General features: G+C 42.3%; 1 protein-coding gene across 1 annotated transcript in view; it reads right to left on the bottom strand.

Moving 5' to 3' along the window:
- Positions 1–13670: 13670 nt before the first annotated feature.
- KL (klotho) overlaps positions 13671–24062 on the bottom strand; it is a 53970-nt gene continuing 43578 nt past the window's right edge. Inside the window, exons 3-5 of the mRNA XM_035302454.3 lie at positions 23514–23782; positions 17704–18805; positions 13671–15947 (exon numbers count right to left, since the gene is read on the bottom strand). Of these exons, the coding sequence (XP_035158345.1) occupies positions 15610–15947; positions 17704–18805; positions 23514–23782 (1709 nt within the window). The 3' untranslated portion in view covers positions 13671–15609. The remainder of the gene's footprint in view (positions 15948–17703; positions 18806–23513; positions 23783–24062) is intronic.

Genomic DNA, 24062 nt, shown 5'->3' with positions numbered 1-24062 from the left:
ATACCTTGTTCCAGGTGGCTGGAACAAGGTATTTTAAATACGTTGGGCATAGTGGCTCACACCTGTAATCACAGCACTTTGGGAGGCTGAGGCGGGTGGATCACCTGAGGTCAGGAGTTCAAGACCAGCTGGCCAACATGGTGAAACCCTGTCTCTTCTAAAAATACAAAAATTAGCCGCTTGTAGTGGCGCATGCCTGTAATCCTAGCTATTCGAGAAGCTGAGGCAGGAGAATCACTTGAACCTGGGAGGCAGAGGTTGCAGTAAGCTACGACAGTGCCATTGCACCCCACTCTGGGCTACAGAGTGAAACTCTGTCAAAAAAAAAGAAAGAAAAAAATCGTTTCCAAAAAAGTAATAGGAGGAATTGTGATACATGAATAGCAACATAAACATACAGATTTGGAAAATAATATTTTGGTGTTACAATGTTATGCAATCTAATAAGTGACTGTATTCTATTAATGTGGTATCTTGATTGATTGTGAGTTTTTCTAGCTTATTTGTCTAGAAACGTATTAGATTGTCAACATCTATACATTTAGCAACTTTATTTTTAATAGATATGTACAATTAAAAGCAGTACCAGTCAGTTTTGCAAATGCAAGATTACAAACTTTTTTGGATAATTTTTTAATTTTAAGAAGGCTCTTTCTTTTTTTCCTTTTTTTTTTTTTTTTTTTTTTTTTGAGACAGAGTCTCACTGTGTCACCAGGCACCAGGCTGGAGCGCAGTGGCACAATCTCAGCTCACAGCAACCTCCGCCTCCTGGGTTCAGGCAATTCTCCTGCCTCAGCCTCCTGAGTAGCTAGCTGGGACTGCAGGCGTGCGCCACCATGCGCAGCTAATTTTTGTGTTTTTTAGGAGAGACAAGGTTTCACCATGTTGGCCAGAATCTCTTGACCTCGTGATCCACCCGCCTAGGCCTCCCAAAGTGCTGGGATTACAGGCTTGAGCCACCATGCCCAGCCTCTTTCTAGGCTATTAAGAGTATGTTATTAGTTGTGAAAACATTATTGGGATTATTTCAAGATATTATGTTGAGATAAATTTCTGACAAATTATATCAAAATGTAAATTTCATTACATCTAGATTATTGCAGAACGATTTTTCTAAAAGACTTTTCTCTGTACAAATTCAGTTTTATGTAAATCTGAAGTTAAATTTATTTAAATGTGAATTTATACTATGTTATATAATGTTCATTTTGTGTTGTTGTTGTTTTCTGTTTTGTCTTTTTGAACCAGCGTCTCACTCTGTTGCTCAGGCTGGAGTGCAGTGGTGTGATCTCGGCTCACCGCAACCTCTGCCTCCCAGGTTCAAACAATTCTCCTCCCTCAGCCTCTCAAGTAGCTGGGATTACAGGCGTGTGTCACCATGCCAGGTTAATTTTTGTATTTTTAGTAGAGGAAGTTTCACCAAGTTGGCCAGGCTGGTCTTAAAATCCTGGCCTCAAGTGATCTGCCCGCCTCAGCTCCCAAAGTGCTGGGATTATAGGCGTGAGCCACTGCGCCTGGCCAATACAATGTTATGCAATGTTATTTTAATATTGAAATTTCCTATAATTTTCCTATAACTTGTGGAGCTGCCATTGCCACCTCTGCTGTTGGTGCTGTTACAGATGCTGGGCTGGCCACCCCCTCAGACACCCACCGTATATTGGACTTCCCTGAGGCATGCAAATGATACCCGGCCAACCACCTCGTATCACACTGCCCACCTGCCCTGGGCTACGATGACGCACCACACCCATCCATGTGTGCACTGCTGCCTAGCCCATCCCCTCCGCCTATGCACACATTACACTGGCCCACAGACATCAGCACAAAACACAAGTTCAAAAGCGAAATCATGTTAAGAATTTCAAGACAGTCACAAAAGAACATTAAGCCATGCAGTTGCACAGGTGACACAGCCATGAAGCCAGCCCTGCCTGGGAGCTCGGCCATAGAGCAATGGGAATTTATACTTTCCCAGCCACTAGCCACTAGTGGATTGAACTGAAGTGTTTAATGCCAAGCTCATAAGTCATTTGCCTTATAAATCTTCAGTTACAGTATCTTCTCCTAGGAATAGTACAGGCTTTGTACAGATTTCTAAGCCAGCAATTGTCTCTCTTCTCTTTGTAAATCAGTTGGCTGTCTTTCCTAGGAAAGCAATGTGAACATAGCTTTGAATAGTCACTGATGACTTAAATTAGTTTCTGGGTCTTTCTGAGTGCTTAATCTTCTCCAGGAGTTATTAGCTCAGGCATAGAGAAACACCAGACTTCTCTAGCCATTGAAATCATCATGGCCATTAATGAAGTTCATAGCGTAATTCAGAGTGCAAGGTCTGGAGCGTTCCTGCCTCTGCTATTTCTACCTCCCCTTTCCTGCTGTAAGCCTTTGGCATTGGTTTGAATGGATGGCTTCCAAAATTCAGGTGTTGCCAATGTGATAGGATTAAGAGGTGGGGCCTTTAATAGGTGATTAGGCCATGAGCGCTTCTCCCTCATTAATGGGATTAAGGCCTTTATAAACGAAGCTTCACACAGCATTCTGCTAGTTCGCTCCTTTTGCGCTCTACCTTGTACCATGTGAGTATACCATGTATGGCCCTCATCAGATGCCGCCACCTTGATCTTACACTTCCAGCCTCCAGTACTGTGAGAAATAAATTTCTGTTCTTAAGTTACTCAGTCCATGGTCTTCTGCGATAGCAGCACAGACTAAAACAGCGTGTTATTCACCTCTGTATGCCGGTTTTCTTCTCTTTAAAATGAAGATAATAGAATATCTTTAAAGATAAGGCTTGATGAGTGTTTATTACAGTCCAGTTCTAAATAAATGTGGTTCAATCTTTTAGCTTACTGTGGTGTTGTAAGTGGTCTTCCTAAGAAGATAAAAATTCTAGCTTTGACTTGCGTAATTCTTCTCTGGTATATGTAGAGGATGTTGACTACTGCTTTCTGAAGGGGTCTGCAAAACAGCAGAAATGAGAACCCAATTCAGCAAGACCATCAAAAAAGCACAGCTTGGTGAAGGCTGCTGTGAGATCAGCTGAGGGAGGGTGTGTGTGTGTGTGTGTGTGTGGGTGCGCTCGTGTGTAGGTAGGTAGGTGTGCGGGTGAAGAAAAGACTTTGGGTCTGCATGCGATCCACCCTGTGCTTACGCGAAAGAAGGCCTGGGCGTCCATGTATGTATCACCAACAAAGACGTGCAGTTTTCATTTGATTACTGGAATCGCTTCCTCTTGTTTACCTGTCAGCTGTCAGCAGAGCTCTAGTGAGACAACACAGATAACTCAGAACAGAACACCTCCTGTTACCCGTACAAGACAAAGAACAGACGTTTTTCGAGTGTTTTTTTTTTGTTTTTGTTTTAAGTAAGATGAGCCTTTTCAAACCTATTATGTAATGTTTGGTCATGGATTTGAAGTATAAGCCAACAGGAGGGTTCTATAAAAAGGAATTCAGAATTTAAAAAGAAGTTCACATTGAAGTTTCATCAGCTTTGCTAGCACGGACTCAAAGGTTAATTGAGGTTCATTCATCAACCCTATATGCCAATAAACAGGCAGGTTAAAAATGAATTTCTTCCTCGACAGACTTTATAATATATACATGTGACCTATTACTAGGAATTCAAATCGTCAAAAATGATGAAGTTGTACCATGTTAAATTCTCCCATGAGATTTGTGTTATGGACTATCTGCAGGTGTGTCTGCCTCTAAAGGAGTGGCCTCTAGAAATGGTCATGAAGCTTGTGTCCCACCCATTCCCCTGTCTCCACAGGCCTGAGCCAGTTCTGCCCCCAACCCAGGACAAGGCCTGGCTGTCCAAGGTTGTCCCATAGAGTGCTCATCCCACTTTCTGTTGTCTTCTCCACTAGCCATATTAAGATCCAATGAAAAGCTGAAGAAAGGAAAGAGAAACCATGCTGAGATTCGCACCACAGAGGGAATGTTACACACAGAATTGGTCATGGGTGGGTGATGGATTTGCTGAGAAGCCAACCGGGGATGGTAAGGAAATTCTAAGAATAGCAACAGCAGGAAGCTTCTACTTCTTCCTGGCTACAGGAATGCAGAGAACAGAGGATGTGTCACTGGGCTCCCAGGAGTCAGGGTCACCTAATAGGCTGGCAGTCTATGAAACTGCCATGAGACTGGAGCCGTGAAAGGGATGCAGGGCCACATCTCAGACCAGTGAAATTGGAATCCCTACCATCAGTGTTTTCTAAAACTCCCCAAGTGATTCCAAGGCGCAGCCAAGATTGAGAGCCACAGCTTCAAGTGCCTAGGCAGAATCTGCATTGCTAGATTGACTCCACCCCAGGCCGAGCAGACGTGGGGAGAAGAGCAGTGGCCATCCCATCACTCAGGGTCCAGAAGGAGGGACCAAATGTTCCCTCCTTTAATCAAAAGAGATCAGGCAGCCAACCGGTTCTCAGGTATCTTTGAAGAAATAACAAAGAACCAGAGTTGATTTATAGAACTTATCTTCATAAGTGACTTCTTAGTAATTGCTCTATTAAAAAAACAATTTTAAAAAGCCATATTTTTGCTTCATATATATTGAAAAAAGTGATTAAATATAACACTGTATGCCAATTACAGTAAACCAGTATTATCTAGTACAATCAATGAAAAAGTCATTTCGAATATACATAAATTGACTGGAGTAGGATATCCTGCTTAATAACTCTATTAACTTGCACATATTAAATGTGTGCTAATTATTTGTTGAATGAACTAATCACCAAAGGAAGATTAATGTACAGTGTGATATTACTGTGATTTTTATTGTATTTTAATTCCTTGAAAATTGATAATCTGTGATAATACATATAATGAATCTTTTAACGAGAAACAAACATCTTCATAGTTTCTTTTTTTTAAAAATGAGAAGGCATTTTACAGTTTTGTATAGCCCTAGGGTAATCACCGTGAACCCCAATTATCATGAATGTTAACGAGGAGTATGATTGGTAAAACGCCAGATAATAGAGTTCAATTGTGCCCTAGGTAACTGGAAAAATAGTGAACTCCTTTTAAAGAACCACCTGTAGTAAGTTTCTATGCCCTTTTCACTAGGCATTTATTCATACAAGAAATGTTTATTAGGCAGTTAATATGTGTCCTGGGGAGTAACAAGGCAAATAAGATCCTGCCTTAGAGCACTTTATAATGGAATGGAGGGGATTAAACAACCACCTAAGTCCCATAGGAGGTGGTAGGTGCTAATTCTAATGTTTAGTGAAGTTTGAGGATGACCAGGCCAGGGGACATGAGAGAAGGCGACTGAGAACAAACACCAGCAGAGTAGGATGCAAAGATGCTCACGAAAGCCATGGGAGAGGAAAGTGACCTAATCGAAAGGGTGCTTACCATAAGCCTCTCGATTCAGGCACTCTTCCAACATGTTAAAAATCATAAGAAAAAAGCAGACAATTTTGTCATTGATTTTCAAACCAGTTATGGATTATTGGAAAAGTCTATGCAAAGGGTGCAAAGAGGACAACTGCAGCAAGTACCCAGATGAAGGGTGGATGCCGCAAATACCACAGTGGAAAGGATCCACAGAATTTCATGCCTGAATGTCTCCAATGATTGATTGAGGTAAATCAGGGAAACCGAAGGGAAGAGCTAATTAGAAGGGAAAGATAACGAATATTGCCTTTCAGATCTATCTGGTTGAGGGCCGAATCGACATCCAACAAGAGACATCCACCACGAATACACTGAACAGCTCAGTCTACAAAGTAGTTTTACTATGACATGGTGGAACCTGTATCTGGAAATAAAACACTCATATCACTCATATTCCAAAATATTTTGAATAGAAGTATGAATTTCTTGGTTAACACAATATTCTTAAAGGCCTTCAAAAATAACAGCACAAGTCATCTGTATGTGCATCAAACATGTACAATTTCCACTTCACTTTCAAAAAATCACAATGTTGACAGTGATGTCATCCAGGCTTCTAGGTTTATGTTGAAGAAAACTAGGTCCAGCGGCCATCACAGGATGTGAGTGATGAACCTGCCTTGGCACAGTGTAGATTTGTGCTTCACTGTCAAGGGCTGGAGAGACAACAGACAACAGAAATTCTATTCTGCAATTCTGTGGCAATTGGGTTGGTAGGAGCCCCAGTTTGCTTCATAAGCATGACAGCATTTCATTGATTCTTCTTTCTCTATCTCTTTAAAGGCTGCAGAAGTGGATTCAGTGTGAGAGAACCAAGTGATAATAATTTACATCTAGACAATGCTTTTACATTGACAAACTACTTTCTCATATGACATTAACACCCTGGAGCTTTCAAATAGCCCTGGAAGGTGGGTGCATTACAAATGGATGCACCAAACACAGAAAAGACATGGCAATGAAACCCAGGTCTCATGGCGCTTCCAGGTGAGAAAGAGCAGGCCTATGGCAGCCTCAGAAGAGTCTGTTCCAGAACTCAACTTTTTCAGACTTCAACCTGCCCAATGCAGCAACCTCCCTTCAAGACTAGCTTTGTTTTGTCTTCACTCAACAATTTTTTTTTTTTTGAGACGGAGTTTCGCAATTGTTACCCAGGCTGGAGTGCAATGGCGCGATATTGGCTCACTGCAACCTCCGCCTCCTGGGTTCAGGCAATTCTCCCACCTCAGCCTCCTGAGTAGCTGGGATTACAGGCACACGCCACCATGCCCAGCTAATTTTTTGTATTCTTTTAGTACAGATGGGGTTTCACCGTGTTGACCAGGATGGTCTCGATCTCTTGACCTCGTGATCCACCCACCTCGGCCTCCCAAAGTGCTGGGATTACAGGCTTGAGCCACCGCGCCCGGCCAACAAATATTTTAAAATATATTTTTAATGATAAAAAGTTCCAATAAATTGAAAACATTTGTCTCCTAATTCACACCTTGTCTATGTTATCAGTAAGCATGCACATAATATCATGTAAGTATCATACAAATCTGCTATTTTTCATTTTTGTTATCTCTTATTGAATATACATCACCAGAAGACGTTTGAGCATATAGGATGTTTTCAGCACGAGGCTCTTTAGTTACTCTTCTCACATGTTAAAAATAATTTTTAAAAAGCAGATCCTTTTGTCTTTTTTCATGATTTTTCATATTAAAGTTATTTCCAATTTTTAAAAGTATAGTCATTTAGACTTTGAAGTCTGTTTTAAAACTTTTAAATTGTAGCATCTGCACCCAAAAGGTCTGTTTTATGGAAAACCGAACACCACATGTTCTCACTTATAAGTGGGAGATGAATGATATGGACACATGGGGGAAGCAACACACACTGGGTGGGGCGGGGGCAAGGGGAGGGGAGCGTCAGGAAGAATAGCTCATGGAGGCGGGGCTTCATACCTGAGTGATGGGTTGATGGGTGCAGCAAACCACCATGGCACACGTTTACCTATGTAACAAACCTGCACATCCTGCATGTGTACCCCAGAACTTAAAATATTAAATAGACGCCGAAGAAAGAAAAAGATCTGTTTCAAACAATGATTAGGCACTTCAAGCGAGAATTTGTTTGTTGGGACATTGTGACTTAAGGTTTTAATTGTGACGCCTTCACTCGGAACCTGTTTGCCATCCATGGCCCTTGCTGCATTCTGATGCTTTCTGTGATACCATTTCAATAAAACACACTAATAGTTCTTTTCTCTCTGTCTCTTGTTATCCATGTTAGAATAAATGATAGCCCCCAATCAACCACTGAAGGACCTCAGCCCCTTCCTACTCAAACTGTGGTCCACAGAACAGCAGCATCATGGGCACTCTTGGGAGGTCGTTAGAAATGCAAACCCTTGGGCCCATTCTAGACCTGCAGAACCAGAACTGGTATTTGATTAAGACCCCCAGGTGACTCTATGTATGTTAAAGTTGGAGACACACTGATTAGACCACTGGTTCTCAATTTCAGTTTCCCATTGCAGTCACCTGGGAGCTAGATCCATTGCCCGCGGAGAAACTGATGTAATTAGTCTGAGCAACGTTTTTAAATCCCAGGTGATTCTGATGTGTATCCAAAATAGAAAACCACTGGTCCTGATTAACTCCCTCTTTTTATAGACAAGAAAATCATGAGGCCCAGTGGGTTAGGTTATAACTTGCTCCAGGTTATAAAGCAAATTTGCAGGTAGAACTAGAAAATGGAAGATCCCTATCTGGTTTGGGGCTACCTCCACACTGTAAGAGCCTGCCCCTCGCAAAACCTGGACCCCGGGGCCTCTGTTCCTGTGCTTGGAAGCTGTCATGTCCCTGATTTGCTCTTCTCCTCCACTTCCTCATCCTAGGCATGTTCTGACCTTCTGTACACCTGTGAATTCCTTGCCGACAGTTCTCCTCTGTCCTTTGCTTTCCTTCCCCACTCCACTGGGCTCACTCCCACGAGCCCTGAAACCATCCCAGCCTTCTCAGCCTGTTTGTACATGACCTTTGTTCTATCCTAGAGGAACACTCCCTCAGCTTCCCCTCCAGCGGTGGCCTCTCCTTCAGCACAGTCCTCTTGATGCAGACTGGAAATGCTCCACTTCTAAGCGCTTGAATTCCGACATTCCTGTTTCTAGATCAATTGCCTGGGCACGGATCTTTCTCGCCTTCTTAAACTCACTGGATCTGCCCTTGACCGCACCCTTCCACACAGCCCTGTGGTTCTCCGTGAACAGGGTGTTCAGAATCTCTTGGGACTGATCCCTTGCCAAGCCACAGGTGCTGCCACCATCTTCCCCCAAAGGTGCTTTCAAAAGTGTGGGCTGTGAGGGGAAAAGGCCTGGTCATCTGCATTTGGACAGCACACCCCAGAGCATGCAGATTCAGAGGTACTGCTCCACTCAGCGGCTCTCCCCAAGGCTGCAAACCCATCACCTAATATCTGGTCTCCCTCATCTCCCTCCTCTCTGAGTGAACCAATGGGGCCGTGCTGCCAACACTGCTGGTATCTTGCAGCTCATCTTGTCAACCTGATGGTTGTTTTGGTGGGCTGTTAGGCCCATAAAAGGCACAGTTAATATAAGGACATTTAAAATGGTACCAATTTGGAATAAAAGCTGGTTCAATCTCGTCCTGTCTTTTACTAATAGAGTATCTCCCCCTCACCACTCCATCTCCCTCTAATTAGATCTCTGCTGTGTCCTCTCCGGCTTACCACTACTGCCCCCTGTTGACTGAAATGCTGTATTCTGAAGCCTTGGGGCTACTTACCAGACTCACAAAACTCCTAATTTAAAAAGGGAAAATATGGTTATAAAACCTTTGTGTTTTAAGTACAATACCGTGACCTTGAAACACTGTAGAATTTGCCATCTAACCATTTGGATATAAATTAGCCAAAGCTTGGATTCACGTGCAAAAACAATGGAAATACCTCAGGCAAAATTCATGGTCACGACCATAATCAGACAACTGCTGTCATAGTGAAAGGAAATTGAATTTTACAAACTGATCAACTGAGATTTTAAACAGAAAAAAAGGTCAGTCTATTCCAACAGTTTATTAAGGGGTAATGTTTCCATTGAAGATAATGTATAAAAATAAATTAGGGGGCCGGGCGCAGTGGCTCAAGCCTGTAATCCCAGCACTTTGGGAGGACGAGGCGGGTGGATCACGAGGTTAAGAGATCGAGACCATCCTGGTCAACATGGTGAAACCCCGTCTCTACTAAAAATTACAAAAAATTAGCTGGGCATGGTGGCGCGTGCCTGTAATCCCAGCTACTCAGGAGGCTGAGGCAGGAGAATTGCCTGAACCCAGGAGGTGGAGATTGCGGTGAGCCGAGATCGCACCATTGCACTCCAGCCTGGGTAACAAGAGCAAAACTCTGTCTCAAAAAAAAAAAAAAAAATTAGGTCACTTAACATTAATTCATTTTAGCATAAAATAAACGTATTGAAAAATTATAATAAAATCAGAAAGTCTAGCAAAGATTTTTGAATCCCATAAAAATTAATTAATGAGCCTTCAATTATTTACCAACTAAATAGCAAACAGACACATTTTAATGTTTTGTCTGTGTCATTAGATTGTTTCAAAAGAGCAGATGGTACAACATACTGATACAGAAATATCTTCTGCCAAATTATCCTCAGAATTCTATCAATCCAACATTTGCACAATTTGAATCCAAGAAGATAATCTGGAATTATTAAGTAAATGTGGGACTTCATTTTTCTAAATTTAGTTTTACCAAGGGCATTCTATGAAAATGTATATTCGAAGTCACAAAATAACTAGAAGACTTCAGGATCAATCATTTTGACTGTGATAGTCCCTGGTTCTACATTATTGAGCTGTAACTATCTGATTAACAAGAAATCACATGCACATTAAGAGTAAGTTGTATGAGTCTAGGGAAAAAATAATGTCTGAGGGAGATACACCCAGGGTATTGAGTATTTCCTATGTTCAGCACTGTGCTAAGATAGATACTCCCATTCCAAAGATGAGGAAACTGAGGCTCACCAAGGATTGCATTACCTAAAACTACCCAACTTTCAGGTAATTTTGAGCCTGGTTTTGCTCTTTTTTCTCTGCCTTTTTGTCTCAATTAATATGTAGATTGATACTGTTTTCTTCTCTAACCATCTGGGTAAAAAAAAAAGCAGGGGTTGAGGGGGCTTGAGTGACCAAGTCTTTTCTGGTGTGCCAAAATCATGTAAAACAAGATTTTACCATATTGTAGGTGTCCTGTTACCACTTTTTTAAAATAAAATCTTGCTCTGTCACCGGGCTGGAGTGCAGTGGTGCAATCTCGGCTCACCGCAACCTCCGACTCCCTGGTTCAAGTGATTCTCCTGCCTTAGCCTCCCAAGTTACTGGGATTACAGGCATGCGCCACCACGCCCAGTTAATTTTTGCATTTTTAGTAGAGATGGTGCTTCCCCACATTGGCTGGAATGGTCTCCATCTCTTGACCTCATGATCTACCTGCCTCAGCCTCCCAAAGTGCTGGGAATACGAGCATGAGCCACTGCGCCCGGCCCCTGTCATTAGAGGTGGCATTTCCGCCCTTCGCTCAAGGTTCCCTGTGGGTTTTCTTGACCTCTTTCTCCTTGATGTCAGACAATGGGCATTTACCACAAAGATATGAAACAAACACATTCCAGGAAATGTCAACCAACCAAACTCCAACAATAGTTAGTGGTTATAAACACGGAAAAATGCAAAGGGTCTGAGGGGAAAGGCTACACATTCTAGGAAACTAAGTATTTGGAGATGACATAAAGGATTCCTCTACAGTACTGTTTTTGTTTACAGATAAAGAACTCAGCCTGAGACAGAAAGATTACTGACTAGTTAAGAGACCTGTGGATAATGAAGACAAAAAGTTACAAGCTTTCACGTAGTGATTTGTCTGGGGGCAGTAACTTAGGACAGCAGAAAATTTTCGGTAAGACAGGTTACCATTCCTTCCTCTGAATATATAGGATGGAGCTGTGTGGCATCTAACTCATTTCTATTTCTGGCTGACAGCTGATCTCTATGAAACCAGTCTCTGGGCCCAGGTGATGGCAGGGAGCTAATTCTGCTTATCATTTAATCCTACATGTATTCGATTAATCAACATTTGTTGAACAATATTATGTATAAGATACTGAGCTAAACACTGAAAAATATACAAGACATGGCCTCTGCCTTCCCCTCTAGAACTGAGGTCCTCGAGTCCAGGATGGCCAGCATCCTCCAAATTAACATGTTCCCTTCCAGGTGCAAATTTCCAGCAGGATAATCAATATTAAATATTAAACGGAGATGCTACAGAACAATCTAATTACTCAGTACCAAAATTACTTAGTACCAAAAAAGTATGTAAACTATTTCAATAATGTTCACATCAGTTACATTTTGAATTATAATATTTTGGATATACTGGAAAGGAAAATATATTATTAAAATTTATCTCTTCCATGCCTTTGTATTTTTTAATATGTCTACTAGAAAATTTAAAATGAAATACATGACTTGCTTGTATTGTATCCCTGTTGAGCAGCACTGTTATAAATAATGTAAAGTTTAGCTTCCAAGGCTCTAATAGATTCTTCTTGTCATTATTCTAGAGGCAGGACTCATTGCTTGTTGCCCAGGTTGGAGGGCAATGTCATGAACATACCTCACTGCAGCCTTGACCTCCCAGGTTCAAATGACTCTCCCACACCAGCCCCCACCCCTCACCCCTGCTGAGTAGCTGTGATTACAGGTGCACACCACGAGGCACAGCTAATTAAAAAAAATTTTTTTTTGAGACGGGTCTCACTATTTTGCCCAGGCTGGTCTCAAATTTCTGGCCTCAAGTGATCCTCCCATCTTGGCCTCCCAAAGTATGGGGATTACAGGCATGAGCCACAGGACCCAGCTACTGTTCTAATTATTGACTGCGGAAGTCAAAGATAAAATGACGTGTCCCTAATGAAACTGGAAAACCGTCCTTCCAAACCAGCCCAAAATGAACAGGGGACAAAGGTCCACCTGAGATTAAAGGAATGCGCCGGCAATGCAATGTATAGCAAACAGCCCAGAGACCTCGGGGAACCACAGGTCAGCCACTTAGCACCCCTGTAGAATTGGCCCACAACGGAAGAAGAGATGTAGGTATTCTGGAGAATGGTGTCTATATTATCTGTACACCAGAATTAACGAGAGGAAAGCATCAGAGAAGAAGACTAGAGTGGAAAGAACGCGGTTCTCTGAGACGCGGTGGAGGGATGGGTGCGCTTCGCCCCAAGGGACCAGGAAGTCCCCGCCTCCAGCGCCACCGCCTCGCCTGGCGGTCCCAGGGATGATCCTAGAGGCCCTCCCCTCTCTCGTTCACCCCAGCCACCTGCGAAGCTGTACCCGACTCAGAGACAGCACTAGGTGTGCATTAGAGTGTAAATTAGTTCGACCATTGTGGAAGACAGTGTGGCGATTCCTCAAGGACCTAGAAATAGAAATTCCATTTGACCCATCAATCCCATTACTGGGTATATATCCAAAGGACTATAGATCGTTCTACTATAGGACACATACACAGGAATGTTCATTGCAGCACTGTTTACAATAGCAAAGACCTGGAACCAACCCAAATGCCCGTCAATGATAGACTGGACTGGGAAAATGTGGCACATATACACCATGGAATATTATGCAGCCATGAAAAATGATGAGTTCGTGTCCTTTGTAGGGACATGGATGAATCTGGAGAACATCATTCTCAGCAATCTGACACAAGAACAGAAAATGAAATACCGCATATTCTCACTCATAGGCCGGTAATGAGCAATGGGAACACATGGACACAGGGAGGGGTGAAGGGGAGGAAGGCAGCAAATCACACTGCCACGTGTGTACCCCAAAACCTAAAATGTAATTAAAAAAAAAAGAAGAAGAAGAAGGTAGCTGGATGGTTCTCAGAGGTCGCTTCTCTTCGCTGCTTCCACTTGTTTTGTCCTTTTCAGCTCTTGTGTATTTCGCTGTCTCACCTCTGAAATTCTCTCCGCTCCACACGTGGCCTAGACTGGGTCGCCCTCCCGCCCCTACCATCTTCCAGCCACAGGCGTCGGGCCTCTTGCAGACACACCCATTTCTCGACTGCTCCCATCAGATCTTATGTGGTTTAGTCAACTCGAGTTTTTTTAATTAAAAAAATAATTAACTAGCAACCACTCATATGATTATGAAAGAAGGCAAAAAGTTGCAGGCAGGGTTTATTATTAATATGATACTTTATCAAAGAGCAGAATTACTTGTCTTTACATTTAAGGAAATTAAATGTAGCAACAAAATTATTTTTAAACAATATTCGTCAACAGTATAATAAGGAACTAGTCTAACAAACAGGAATGGCTAAATGAGTTGTGATGCGTTCTTATTGTGGAATACTCAACGACTATTAAAAATCGGGCTTTTGATGACTAATAATGACAAAGAAAAGTTTCATAACAAAAATTAATAAAGATACTAACTGTATACAATATGATCTGACTGTAAAATAAACTACACAGGAAATGTTAATAGTGGCTATTATTTCTGGGTTTGAGATTATAGATAATTTTTCTTTTTTCTTTGCATATAGTTTCTATGTTTTAAAAGTTTTTACAATGAACATATATTACTCTTATAATCAGAAAAATATATACATATAATAAACTTGATTCTCTAGCATCAAATTTTAGTAAGTCTAGTTTAAAAGGAATGTCACCAAAAGCTTATCTTTCATGAAAAAATTCATACCACCTCTAAAGATGATATATTATACAGTACAGCATATTATTATACGCTACGACCCTGTGTCAGTGAGGTTAGTAATACCTGCTATAACATTGGCTTATCTTGCCTGATGCAATATTGACTTATCTATAAAACAACTCCAGTGTAATAGAGAGACTTCCCTGTCTGAAAATCAGCAAGACTTATTTAAGGGACATTAAAGGATGAGACCTAATTAGCCCTTTCTAGAAATCACTAGCATGTTTCAGTGTAAAAGTTCAAAGTGAAACTAGTTCAAAGCTACTTCCACAGAAGTAGCAGCAAAACATAAAATGGACCTCAGAGATCCCGAAAACAAATCCAGTGTTATTCAGACCAGATTGCTTTTGAATCTACTAAGAATTTGTAAAGCTATCAGTTCAAAGAAGTTACAGTACATCTAAAGAATAGAAAGCAGCATCACTCTTCATAGAATGAGTGATTATTTCATCCTTATTCTCTAGGGAAAGGTCATGTCATTCATTCCAAGGTCTACTCAAAAATAGTATATAATCAAATTAATCATAATATTGCACATAATAAGTGCTTTTTCCTCCTTTCCTCCACCTAGAGCCACTGCAGTATACTGCATTTCACAATTGCTTTATGCCTCCTGAAGAGCCCAATATCTCAGGATTTCATGTGTATTTTTCTGCAGACATTTATCAAAAGTGGCCTGTGTGCAAGACCCTCAACAAGGTGCCAGTGAGACAAATCTGTCAGGGGCCCAGGGCTTAGAGAGGGCCTCAAAAATCATATAAAATATACATTTCCATAATTTGCTCTCTAAGTATGTAATTAACCAGATCCATAAATTAATACTAGTATTTGACAGAAGCATTGCTTTTGAAAGGAACATTCCAGGCTAGGGCCCACTGTCATCTCTCCTGTATCTGCCATCTTCTTTTTCAGAGGAAACTTGATATGACAAAGGGGAAGCCACTAGGCATTATTACAGAGCTTGAGAAACTGTTACTTGGAACATAACTTTCTATTTGAACTCTTGCAATTTACTTCCAGAAACACATTAAATTTAGAAGTGGGTGCTGATGAAAACATTCCTAATCCTGTCATTCAAATTTCTGTACAAATGTTACATTAGTGTGGTTCCTATTTGTTATGCTTTTGTTAATGTGTTACAGAAATTATAGTGCCTGTCAGGTTTTTATTCACCCAAAAAGAGAACAAGTTCAGGCACTATTCACATTATTCAATATTTTATAATCACCTATATGCCCAGTTCAAAATCTCTGTCATAAGCCATAAAAACGTTTTCTAGAAGTCAGATGTATGAAATGTACTTTTTCACAACACTTAAAGGTGCAAAAACAGCTGATATATCTGCATAATTATTTCAAAAAGAATGAACAGGAAAATGCTCAGAACTATTTGTAACTTCTTCTGCCTTTCTTTGAGTAGTAAAATATAAGGGAGAGAGAAATAATAAAAGCAAAAACCAGAAAAACAATGAAACCCAGTAAGGACTTTCGGGTGTGAAAAGAACCGCAGTCAGTACACACGGTGAATTCTTCCGGACAAAATTTTTCCGGAGTTTCTAGGCCCGGGAAACCATTGCTGTCGATAATTTTCCTGTAATGTTTCATGGATGGTTTGGGCTCAAACTGATCTGCAGCGTAACGATAGAGGCCAAACTTCGGAGCTGTGCGATCGTTAAACGAGTACGCAAAATATCCGCACAGATTGATACCATCCAGTACGTAGGCTGGAAAAACAAAAGGACAGGAGTGTAGTTACTACGTATTTTGCACACGACACATTTTTACCTAGCCTTCCTGCTGGACGTTTCCGATACCGTTTACTACAACTTCAGACTCAATTAGATTTCATCAGAAAAGCCTTCTTTTATGCAAAGCCAAATAGGCAAATGATCAAGACAAATATTGAGCTGCATTTGGCAGGATTGAAACCCAGGGATTACCTGGATCAGGTCTGCCTGTCCTGGTTGCTTCTGGTCACTTGCTTTTTGTGCATTTGTTTTTTTTTTTTTTTTTTTTTTCCTTTTTCTGTGAAGCTGAAGGTTGCCCCACTGTCTCCTGAAACTTAACTTTCACTGGCTACTTCATAGATGATATTTACAGATCACCATGGCAACGGTCACTTCAGTTGTTTCCCAGGAACTTGGGGCAGCTCTTGTCCAGTTCAAACCAGTTAAGACCACTGACCCTTCCAGTGGGCCTGAACAAGTGCCTGAGAGGTGGTCTTTCGACATCGGGGGCCCAGAACTCTATCCTCTGATCACACTAACACCAGCATTTTCTGTGCATGTGTCCAACTTCTGACTTCATTTTTCCCCCTGCCAATCACTCTTCACCATGCCTCAGACCACCCAGTACCTAAACCATACATATTCCTAAGCCTTATCTTCAGAGAAGCGGGCTTGGAAGTTATTCTCCCACCCCCTCGCTTGGTGCCCTTGCAAATATATCTTTTCTCTTTTGCAAACCTGTGTCACAGTAATTAATTTACTGCATAGAGAGAACAAAACTGGACCTCACTGGTAACTGGATGTTTAACATATTTCAACCTACTATGATGTACTTGGGTTAAATCTTATTTATTTTATTTTATTTTTGAGATGGAGTCTTGCTGTCACCCAGGCTAGAATGCAATGGCACTGCAACCTCCACCTCCTGAGTTCAAGGGATTCTACTGCCTCAGCCTCACGAGTAGCTGGGATTACAGGTGTGTGTCACTACACCTGGCTAATTTTTGTCTTTTTAGTGGAGATGGGGTTTCACCATGTTGGCCAGGCTGGTCTCGAACTCTTAACCTCAACTGATTTGCCTGCCTCAGCCTCCCAAAGTGCTGGGATTACAAGCATCAGCCACCATGCCTGACCTTTTTTTTTTTTTTTTGGAAATAGGGTTTTGCTCTGTCACCCAGGCTGGAGTGCAGTGATGTGATCATGGCTCACTGCAGCTGGACCTCCCAAGCTCAAGCAATCCTCCTGCCTCAGCCTTTCGAGTAGCTGGAATTGCAGGCACATGTCACCATACTCAGCTAATTTTTGTGACTTTTAACAGAGCCAAGGTCTCACTGTGTTGCCCAGGCTGTTCTCAAACTCCTAGGCTCAAGCAATCCTCCCACCTTGGCCTCCCAAAATGCTGGGATTTCAGGTGTGACCACGGTGCCTGGTGGGGTTAAATCTTTACATAGTGCTTTATGTACATGAACCAGTTAAGACTGCTGTGGGGCCAGCTGAGACAGAAGACAAGAGAATCATTGCTTGCATAGATCCAGAGTAGGAGATAGGAATTTCTAGTCTTCTACTTTTAGCTACACTCCTCTATCCTTGGGAAAACGCTAGATATCTCTTGGACTGTTTCAGGGAGGCACAACATGGGTAACCCTCCATTCCAACGACGGTGACAGTGTGTGTTGATGTTGGAGATTTAATCAGGTGTCATGCCCTCTGTTGACATAACCTTCAAGAAATTGCCGCGGTTGGAGCTCCTTACCTTTAAGAGCTTCGTTTATGTAATTCTGCATATAATATACCCTCAGCTGGTCGTGCTCAGCGTACAGCCCGTCGTCGATTCCGTTGGATATTATGTACATGGGGATGTCTCCGTACTTCAGCTTCAGCCAGTTCAGCACTTTGCGCAACCCCCAGGGCACTACCGCCACCTGACTGGGGGAGTTGAGCCACGTGGTGTCGGTCATCTCTTGCACTTCTAGGTAATTGTTATATTTTGCTGGATCTTCCTTTTCCGAGTCTACAAGGATGGTGGTGTAATGGCTTAAAGCCAAAAAGTCAAATGTACCCTGGATTAGCTTTTTTTCATCTTCAGTGAAATATGGAAGATGAAAATTGTTTCTTTGGTTCAGCCAGTCCCTCATCACCCATGGATAATCTCCAGAGCCGAAAATGGGCTCGGCCAGCCAGCCAATGTCAAATTCCAAAACTCTCTTGGTCGCTTCTTTGTCCTTTTGGGAGAAAGGGCAGGCAGGTTCTAGCCAATCAGCCTGCAAGGCTATGGATATTTTCCCGTTCTGAGCATGCCTAAACTTTTCATCGTATATATGCCAAGCCAGGGCATGGGCCTTCAGAAGGTTGTGGCCGGCACTGAATGTCATGTCCCTTGTCTGTGGCTCATTCATCGTTATCCAAAGCTTGACGTGCCGGCCAAGCTCTTGAAAGCACAGTCGGGCATACTCCGCAAAGGCCAGGGCAGTGTAGGGGTTCTCCCAGGCACCCTGCCTGGCCAGGGGCCGCGGGAGTCCTTGGTTTGGGGTCGAAGGCTGCCACAGGGCCACCACCGGGGTGATGTTGGCACGGACGAGCTCGCTGACCATGCAGCGATAGTAGTGCAGGATGGTGTGGTTCACCTGTGACTGGTTACCCAGAGGCAGGATCAGGGCCCAGTCCAAGGAGAAGCGAAAATGGGTAACATGCATTTCCTGCAGCAAACCAATCTGGGGCCGGATGGCAGCAAAGTCAACACAATAGGATTTTCTCTTCTTGGTCACAGCCCCGTCCACTTTAATAAGCCTTTTGCTGCGGTGGACATCCCACAGGTACACATTCGGGTCGGTAAACTGAGACAGAGTGGTATCTACCTGTGAAGGGCAGAGTAAACGTTAGCATCACCTGGACGATCTGAGGAAGTAATTCAATGCAATTATTTCTGCAAAACTAGCCAGGAATATGAGCAAAAACAGAATATGAGAATGTAAACTATTTTTCATAAGTTGTCAGCTCCTGGGAAAGACAATATCCCACTTTCTGATATGACACTCACTTTACCTGTAGTTACAAATCTTGAACTATTTCTTTGATGTTACCCCCAAAAGTCTGGATTGGGTCACTTCAGATGATAAATGCTAATGAGTCTTGCACACTGCTAGCCAGTATTATGCAAGCAGAGCATATTTGGGTGTTTTTCTTTTAATGTAAGAAATCACTAATGGTATGAGACTTTCAAATTTAAAAAAAAAAGAAAAAGCTTAAAACGTGAGTGAGTTGTCCAGGTGCAGTGGCTCATGCCTATAATCCCAGCACCTTGAGAGGACCAGGCAGGAGGATCATTTGAGGATAGGAATTCAAGGCCAGATACGGCAACATGTCAAAACCCCATCTTAGCCAGGCGTGGTGGCACAGGCCTGTAGTCCCAGTCGCCCAGGAGGTTCAGGTGGGAGGAGCACCTAAGCCTGGGAGGTCAAGGCTGCAGTGAGTCATAATCACACAACTGGACATCAGCCTCAGTGATGGAGCAAGACCTTGTCTCAAAAATAAATAAATAAATTTTAAAAACTGGGTAAGTTGACTAAAAATGTGAAAAGATATTTATAATTAAATTGTGCTTAAAATTACACCCTAAAGGTAGAGGAGATGATGCTAAATAGACATAACTCTTGCTTTTTGTTGGCTTTGAGGTCAGTGACAGAATTTAACAAATTCAATCTGACTGATGGTAGTAAGTACAAGAGAGAAGCTGGGCACGATGGCTCACACCTGCAATCCCAGCACTTTAGGAGGCCGAGGAGGGCAGATCACGAGGTCAGGAGTTTGAGACCAGTCTGACCAATATGGTGAAACCCCATCTCTACTAAAAATACAAAAAATTAGCTCGGGACGGTGGCTCGTAGCCTGTAATCCCAGCTACTCGGGAGGCTGAGGCAGGAGAATCACTTGAACCCGGGAGGTGGAAGTTGCGGTGAGCCGAGATCACGCCACTGCACTCCAGCCTGGGTAACAAGAGCGAGAGTTTGTCTTTAAAAAAAAAAAAAAAAGGAAGTCCGAGAGATACTTTTTGGAAGGAAAGAACAATATTATCTTCCACCCCTAGAGAAATTTTTTAACAGTTTAAAAAAATTTCTAAATTATTCTTCTGTAACAATGATGACAATTATAGTTCTCAATCATATACTATAAAAAGCCTGCCAAATAAAAATATGTATTTAGGAAAAGTGGACAAGTTATAAAATTAAAATCAAAAAAATCATTCCTTCGCAAGGCAGCTGTGGAAGGAATGCAAACTGAAAAATCCAGCTGGAAGGTCTGCACCCCGAGCCCATGTTTCCCTCTGAAATAATCCTGTTAGAACAGGTTCCGTGGTCTCATGCTCTGTATAAAAGCAGAGGTCAGAAACTGTAGCAGAGATTTTGCTGCATTTTACAGGCCTGTTGCAAATGCACTGCTCTTTCTCTGGAGAGGTAAGTGTGTTTACAAAGAAGTCACTGAAAACAGCATGTCAAAGGGAAATTGCCTTTTCTGGAGAACTGTCCCTTGCAGAACACCCACGCATGCACTTCCTCTAATGCTGTGGGAATACTGTCAGAAGTATTTTTCCACTGTGATGCACCCCACAAATCATGTTTCCTTTGCTTCCAAGAAGAGACTATTTGCACGCTCTTTTGAAGTGTTCAGAGTTTGAAGGAATTTTTTTGATTATTTTTATAGCGCTCTGAGTTGACTAAGTTCATAACTTTTCTACCATGATTGTTCCAAAATAACAGCTTTTATTCAGTCCATCTGAGAACAAATGTGAAAGACAAGGGTATCCTTTCTGGGGAAAAAATATTTTTTGAAAATATAGGACATTTGAGGCAAAAAATTCTACCATATCTCCATTAATTTGTTAACTTAGATTTTACTAAAAAACAAAATAGTGGAGTTGGACCTTTCAGAAGGAATGGATATTAAAGCACATATTTAGAATGTTATGGGAGAAACTTTCTCCTAACACGGACCATGTTAAAGAGACTCTATGTCCTCCACAGTGAGTTCTATATTTATGTTAACTACGAGCATCTGTGGTTATGGGAAAACAAACCTCTCAGCTGAGAAAATGGGTCCAAGTAAAGTGACAATCTATGTGAATGAGCCTCAGGTCAGGCTTCAGACAGTTTGTGTGCTTCTTAGCATATTATTTTTCAAGTTGTTCAGGTGAAATGCATGCCTCAAACGCTAAGAGTTTGAAATACTAGCCAGGAGGAAAAAGATGAAGTTCAGTGGTTTAAAACTCACTTCTCAGGACTTTAATATAATGTCTTAAAGCTGTAGAGTACTGCTTGTAGGTGAAAACACACACACCTCAGAACCAACATACAAAGAACTTCTTTGACTGTGTCAGCTGGGGAGTTAGCTTGAGAAGGGCACTGTCAATATAATGCAAAGCCCGAGATGAAAACCAGAAGAAAATAGCAATTGCAGCCTTTCCCCACCAGAGAGCTTCCAGAGAAGTTCCCATCTGCTGTGGATTTGGGAGTGACTTAATTTTGTGTTTGTTGGGTTCTGCACAGGAGGAGACGCTGCCAGGAGGAGGGGTGTGGTCCCCAAGCGGATGAGGAAAAAAGGACAGTGTGCTCTGACAGAGAGAGACCTCTGGGGCCAATTAGTGGCTGATCTTAGGTCAGATTCTAAAACAATAGCTTCTAGAGTGTTGTAGAAAAAGGAATTCTCTCCCATTTCCACTGCTATGTTTATTGCTTCTGACCAGCATTTGCTCTTCTCCCTCAAGGAAGTAGGATGTGCCCTTAAGACTTTCTCACTACTTACCAATTCCCAAAGCCAGCACAAAGCCCCTGGATGAGGAAGAGAGCAGAAGTAGGACTCCCGCCGAGACCCCCACTCTTGTTCTGCATTGGTTCCCACGGTCTGCACAGCAATGCTGGCTGGGAGACTGTGCCACATACAAAGGACTGAACCTGCAGGCTCAGGCTGCTATCAGAGATCTGTGTGAAGCATCAGCCCTTCAACGACAGGGCACAGTGCTCAGCAGGGAGCAGGCAGAAGGTTAAGAGATAGAACAAGGACCAGGGACCATCAATCTATCCCCGACCCCAGTAAAGAGGAGGAGGAAGGAGGGCTTTGGAGGCCTTCTTCCCTTTCTCCTTCTCCTCTTCTTCCTCATCAGCCACACTTCTCCCACCTCAGATCCTCTCTGAATCCCACAGTGGAATCCACTCTGAGGAGGGAAATTAGGATAAGAAGATTCCAAATAGCAGGAGGCTGTGGGAGAAGGAGAGAGATGGAGCAGGGCAGAAAATCATACACTGAGCAGGAGGGAGCTCAGAAGCCTTTCTCCTGGGCTCACATATCCTAGCATAAAAGATGACATATCCAGTCATCTTTTAAATGGAAGGCGAGGGCTTAGGTCTGAGACTGCCTGTAAAATGAACTGGATGGTCTAAAAAAGAAGAAGAATCCCAGACAGCAAAAAATGTATTAAGGATAGTGTTAATTTATTTCCTTGTAAATAAAAAATTTCAATTTGACATTTGCAAGAAAACAGCAACCCATTTTACATCCTTCCAAGTGTTTCCTTTCAAGCTGTGATTTGCAGAACCAACGAACTGGCTACCATAACCCAACATGCCAAAGCCAACTGCTTGTCTATGGACACTGAACTCTGTCTCTGTCTTGAGGGCCATTTTCACACTTGGGACTCTATCAGCAGCAATCCCCCAGCCCCACCCCGGTTACTTACCACCATGCCGCATTCACTCCATCGCACCATTTGCGCATGCATAGTTTTTCTCATTGGACTCCTTTGCTCCTTTGAAAGCAAAGGTTGCCCTTACACTTCTCAGTGTACCCTCTACTGCACTCCCCTTAACCAAGAGACCCCAGCAACTAACACAAGGCTTTGGACACACTAGATATCCAGTAAGTGCTTACTAGCGCATCCAATCAAATGCCGAAAAACACGTCCCTTCAAAATTTGGGACTTTTATTAAGGGCTTACAACAGGAGTAGATGCTCAATACATATTGGTGGATCATTGTGAAGAAATTTCATACCATTTCAATGACTACTGCTAAAAAAGACATTCTGACGAGCGAATCATCGGATCCAGGGTTTAGTTTTTGGGGGTATTTCTGCACATGTGTGGGGTCTACAGTTGTGCCTCTGCAGGACTCTCCCTAATGTTCCTGCCACAGTTTCAGCAGCACCACTGAAATTCGGAGGCTTTGGAGTTCTGTGTTAGATTCTGTTCATGAAAAAATTCAACTGCTTTAAAAAGGATCAAAAACCACAGTATGAAAAAAGAGTGTTTTATCTTTTTACTGTCTTAGTCGGATCTTAAACATTTGCATGTTTTAAATTGATTTCCCTTTGGATCTAACTTAACAAGATGAAGACTGGAAGATTTTTGGAGAGAAGGGTGCAGCATTCCAAACTGTGCCCCTACTGTGCTCATAAGGAATCGCTTTGGGCTCAAAAAGTGGACAGTGTGTCATGACAATCCGCCTAGGAAGGAAGCACTACTTACTAGAGACAGGGCTTGGTGACACTGCTGATTGGTTTTGTCAGCTGACTTACTTGAATGTAGTTGTCAACAATTCCCCAAGCAAAGTCACAGGGAAATGTCCCTTCTATGGGTCGATTCTCAGGTAAAGGAGGAAAGCCATTTTTCTCTATCAGCTTTTGGTAGAATAAGGCTGAAGACTTTGGCAACGACGTCTTGTTGTGGCTTAGAAAATCGACATAGAAGAGTCCACGCCTGATGCTGTAACCTCTGTGCCACTCAAAACCATCCATGAGTGACCATGCAGTGTACCCGATGACATCCACCCCATCCAGCTTGATGGCTGCAAAGGGAAGAGGGGACAAGAGCAACATGACCCTTTGCTGGGCACTTGCATCGTGATTCAAGAGCATCTGAGCGTTCTCCTTAAATAAATAAAAGGTAAGGCTTCTTGTTTGGTAAATCAGTGATTTTTCTTCTTGACAAAAGACTCTAATTAAACCCATATAACTCTACAAATAAATGCCCTCAAAATAGGTTTATCTCCAATACGTTTTTTGGATTCCTGAGCCCCTTGATGGAATAGTTCCTTATACATAATAGATGTTCTACAACCTAGGAAA

The sequence above is a fragment of the Callithrix jacchus genome, chromosome 5 (assembly GCF_049354715.1).
Source record: "Callithrix jacchus isolate 240 chromosome 5, calJac240_pri, whole genome shotgun sequence".
Taxonomy (NCBI): Eukaryota; Metazoa; Chordata; class Mammalia; order Primates; family Cebidae; genus Callithrix; species Callithrix jacchus.
This window is presented reverse-complemented; position numbering and strand designations above follow the sequence as displayed.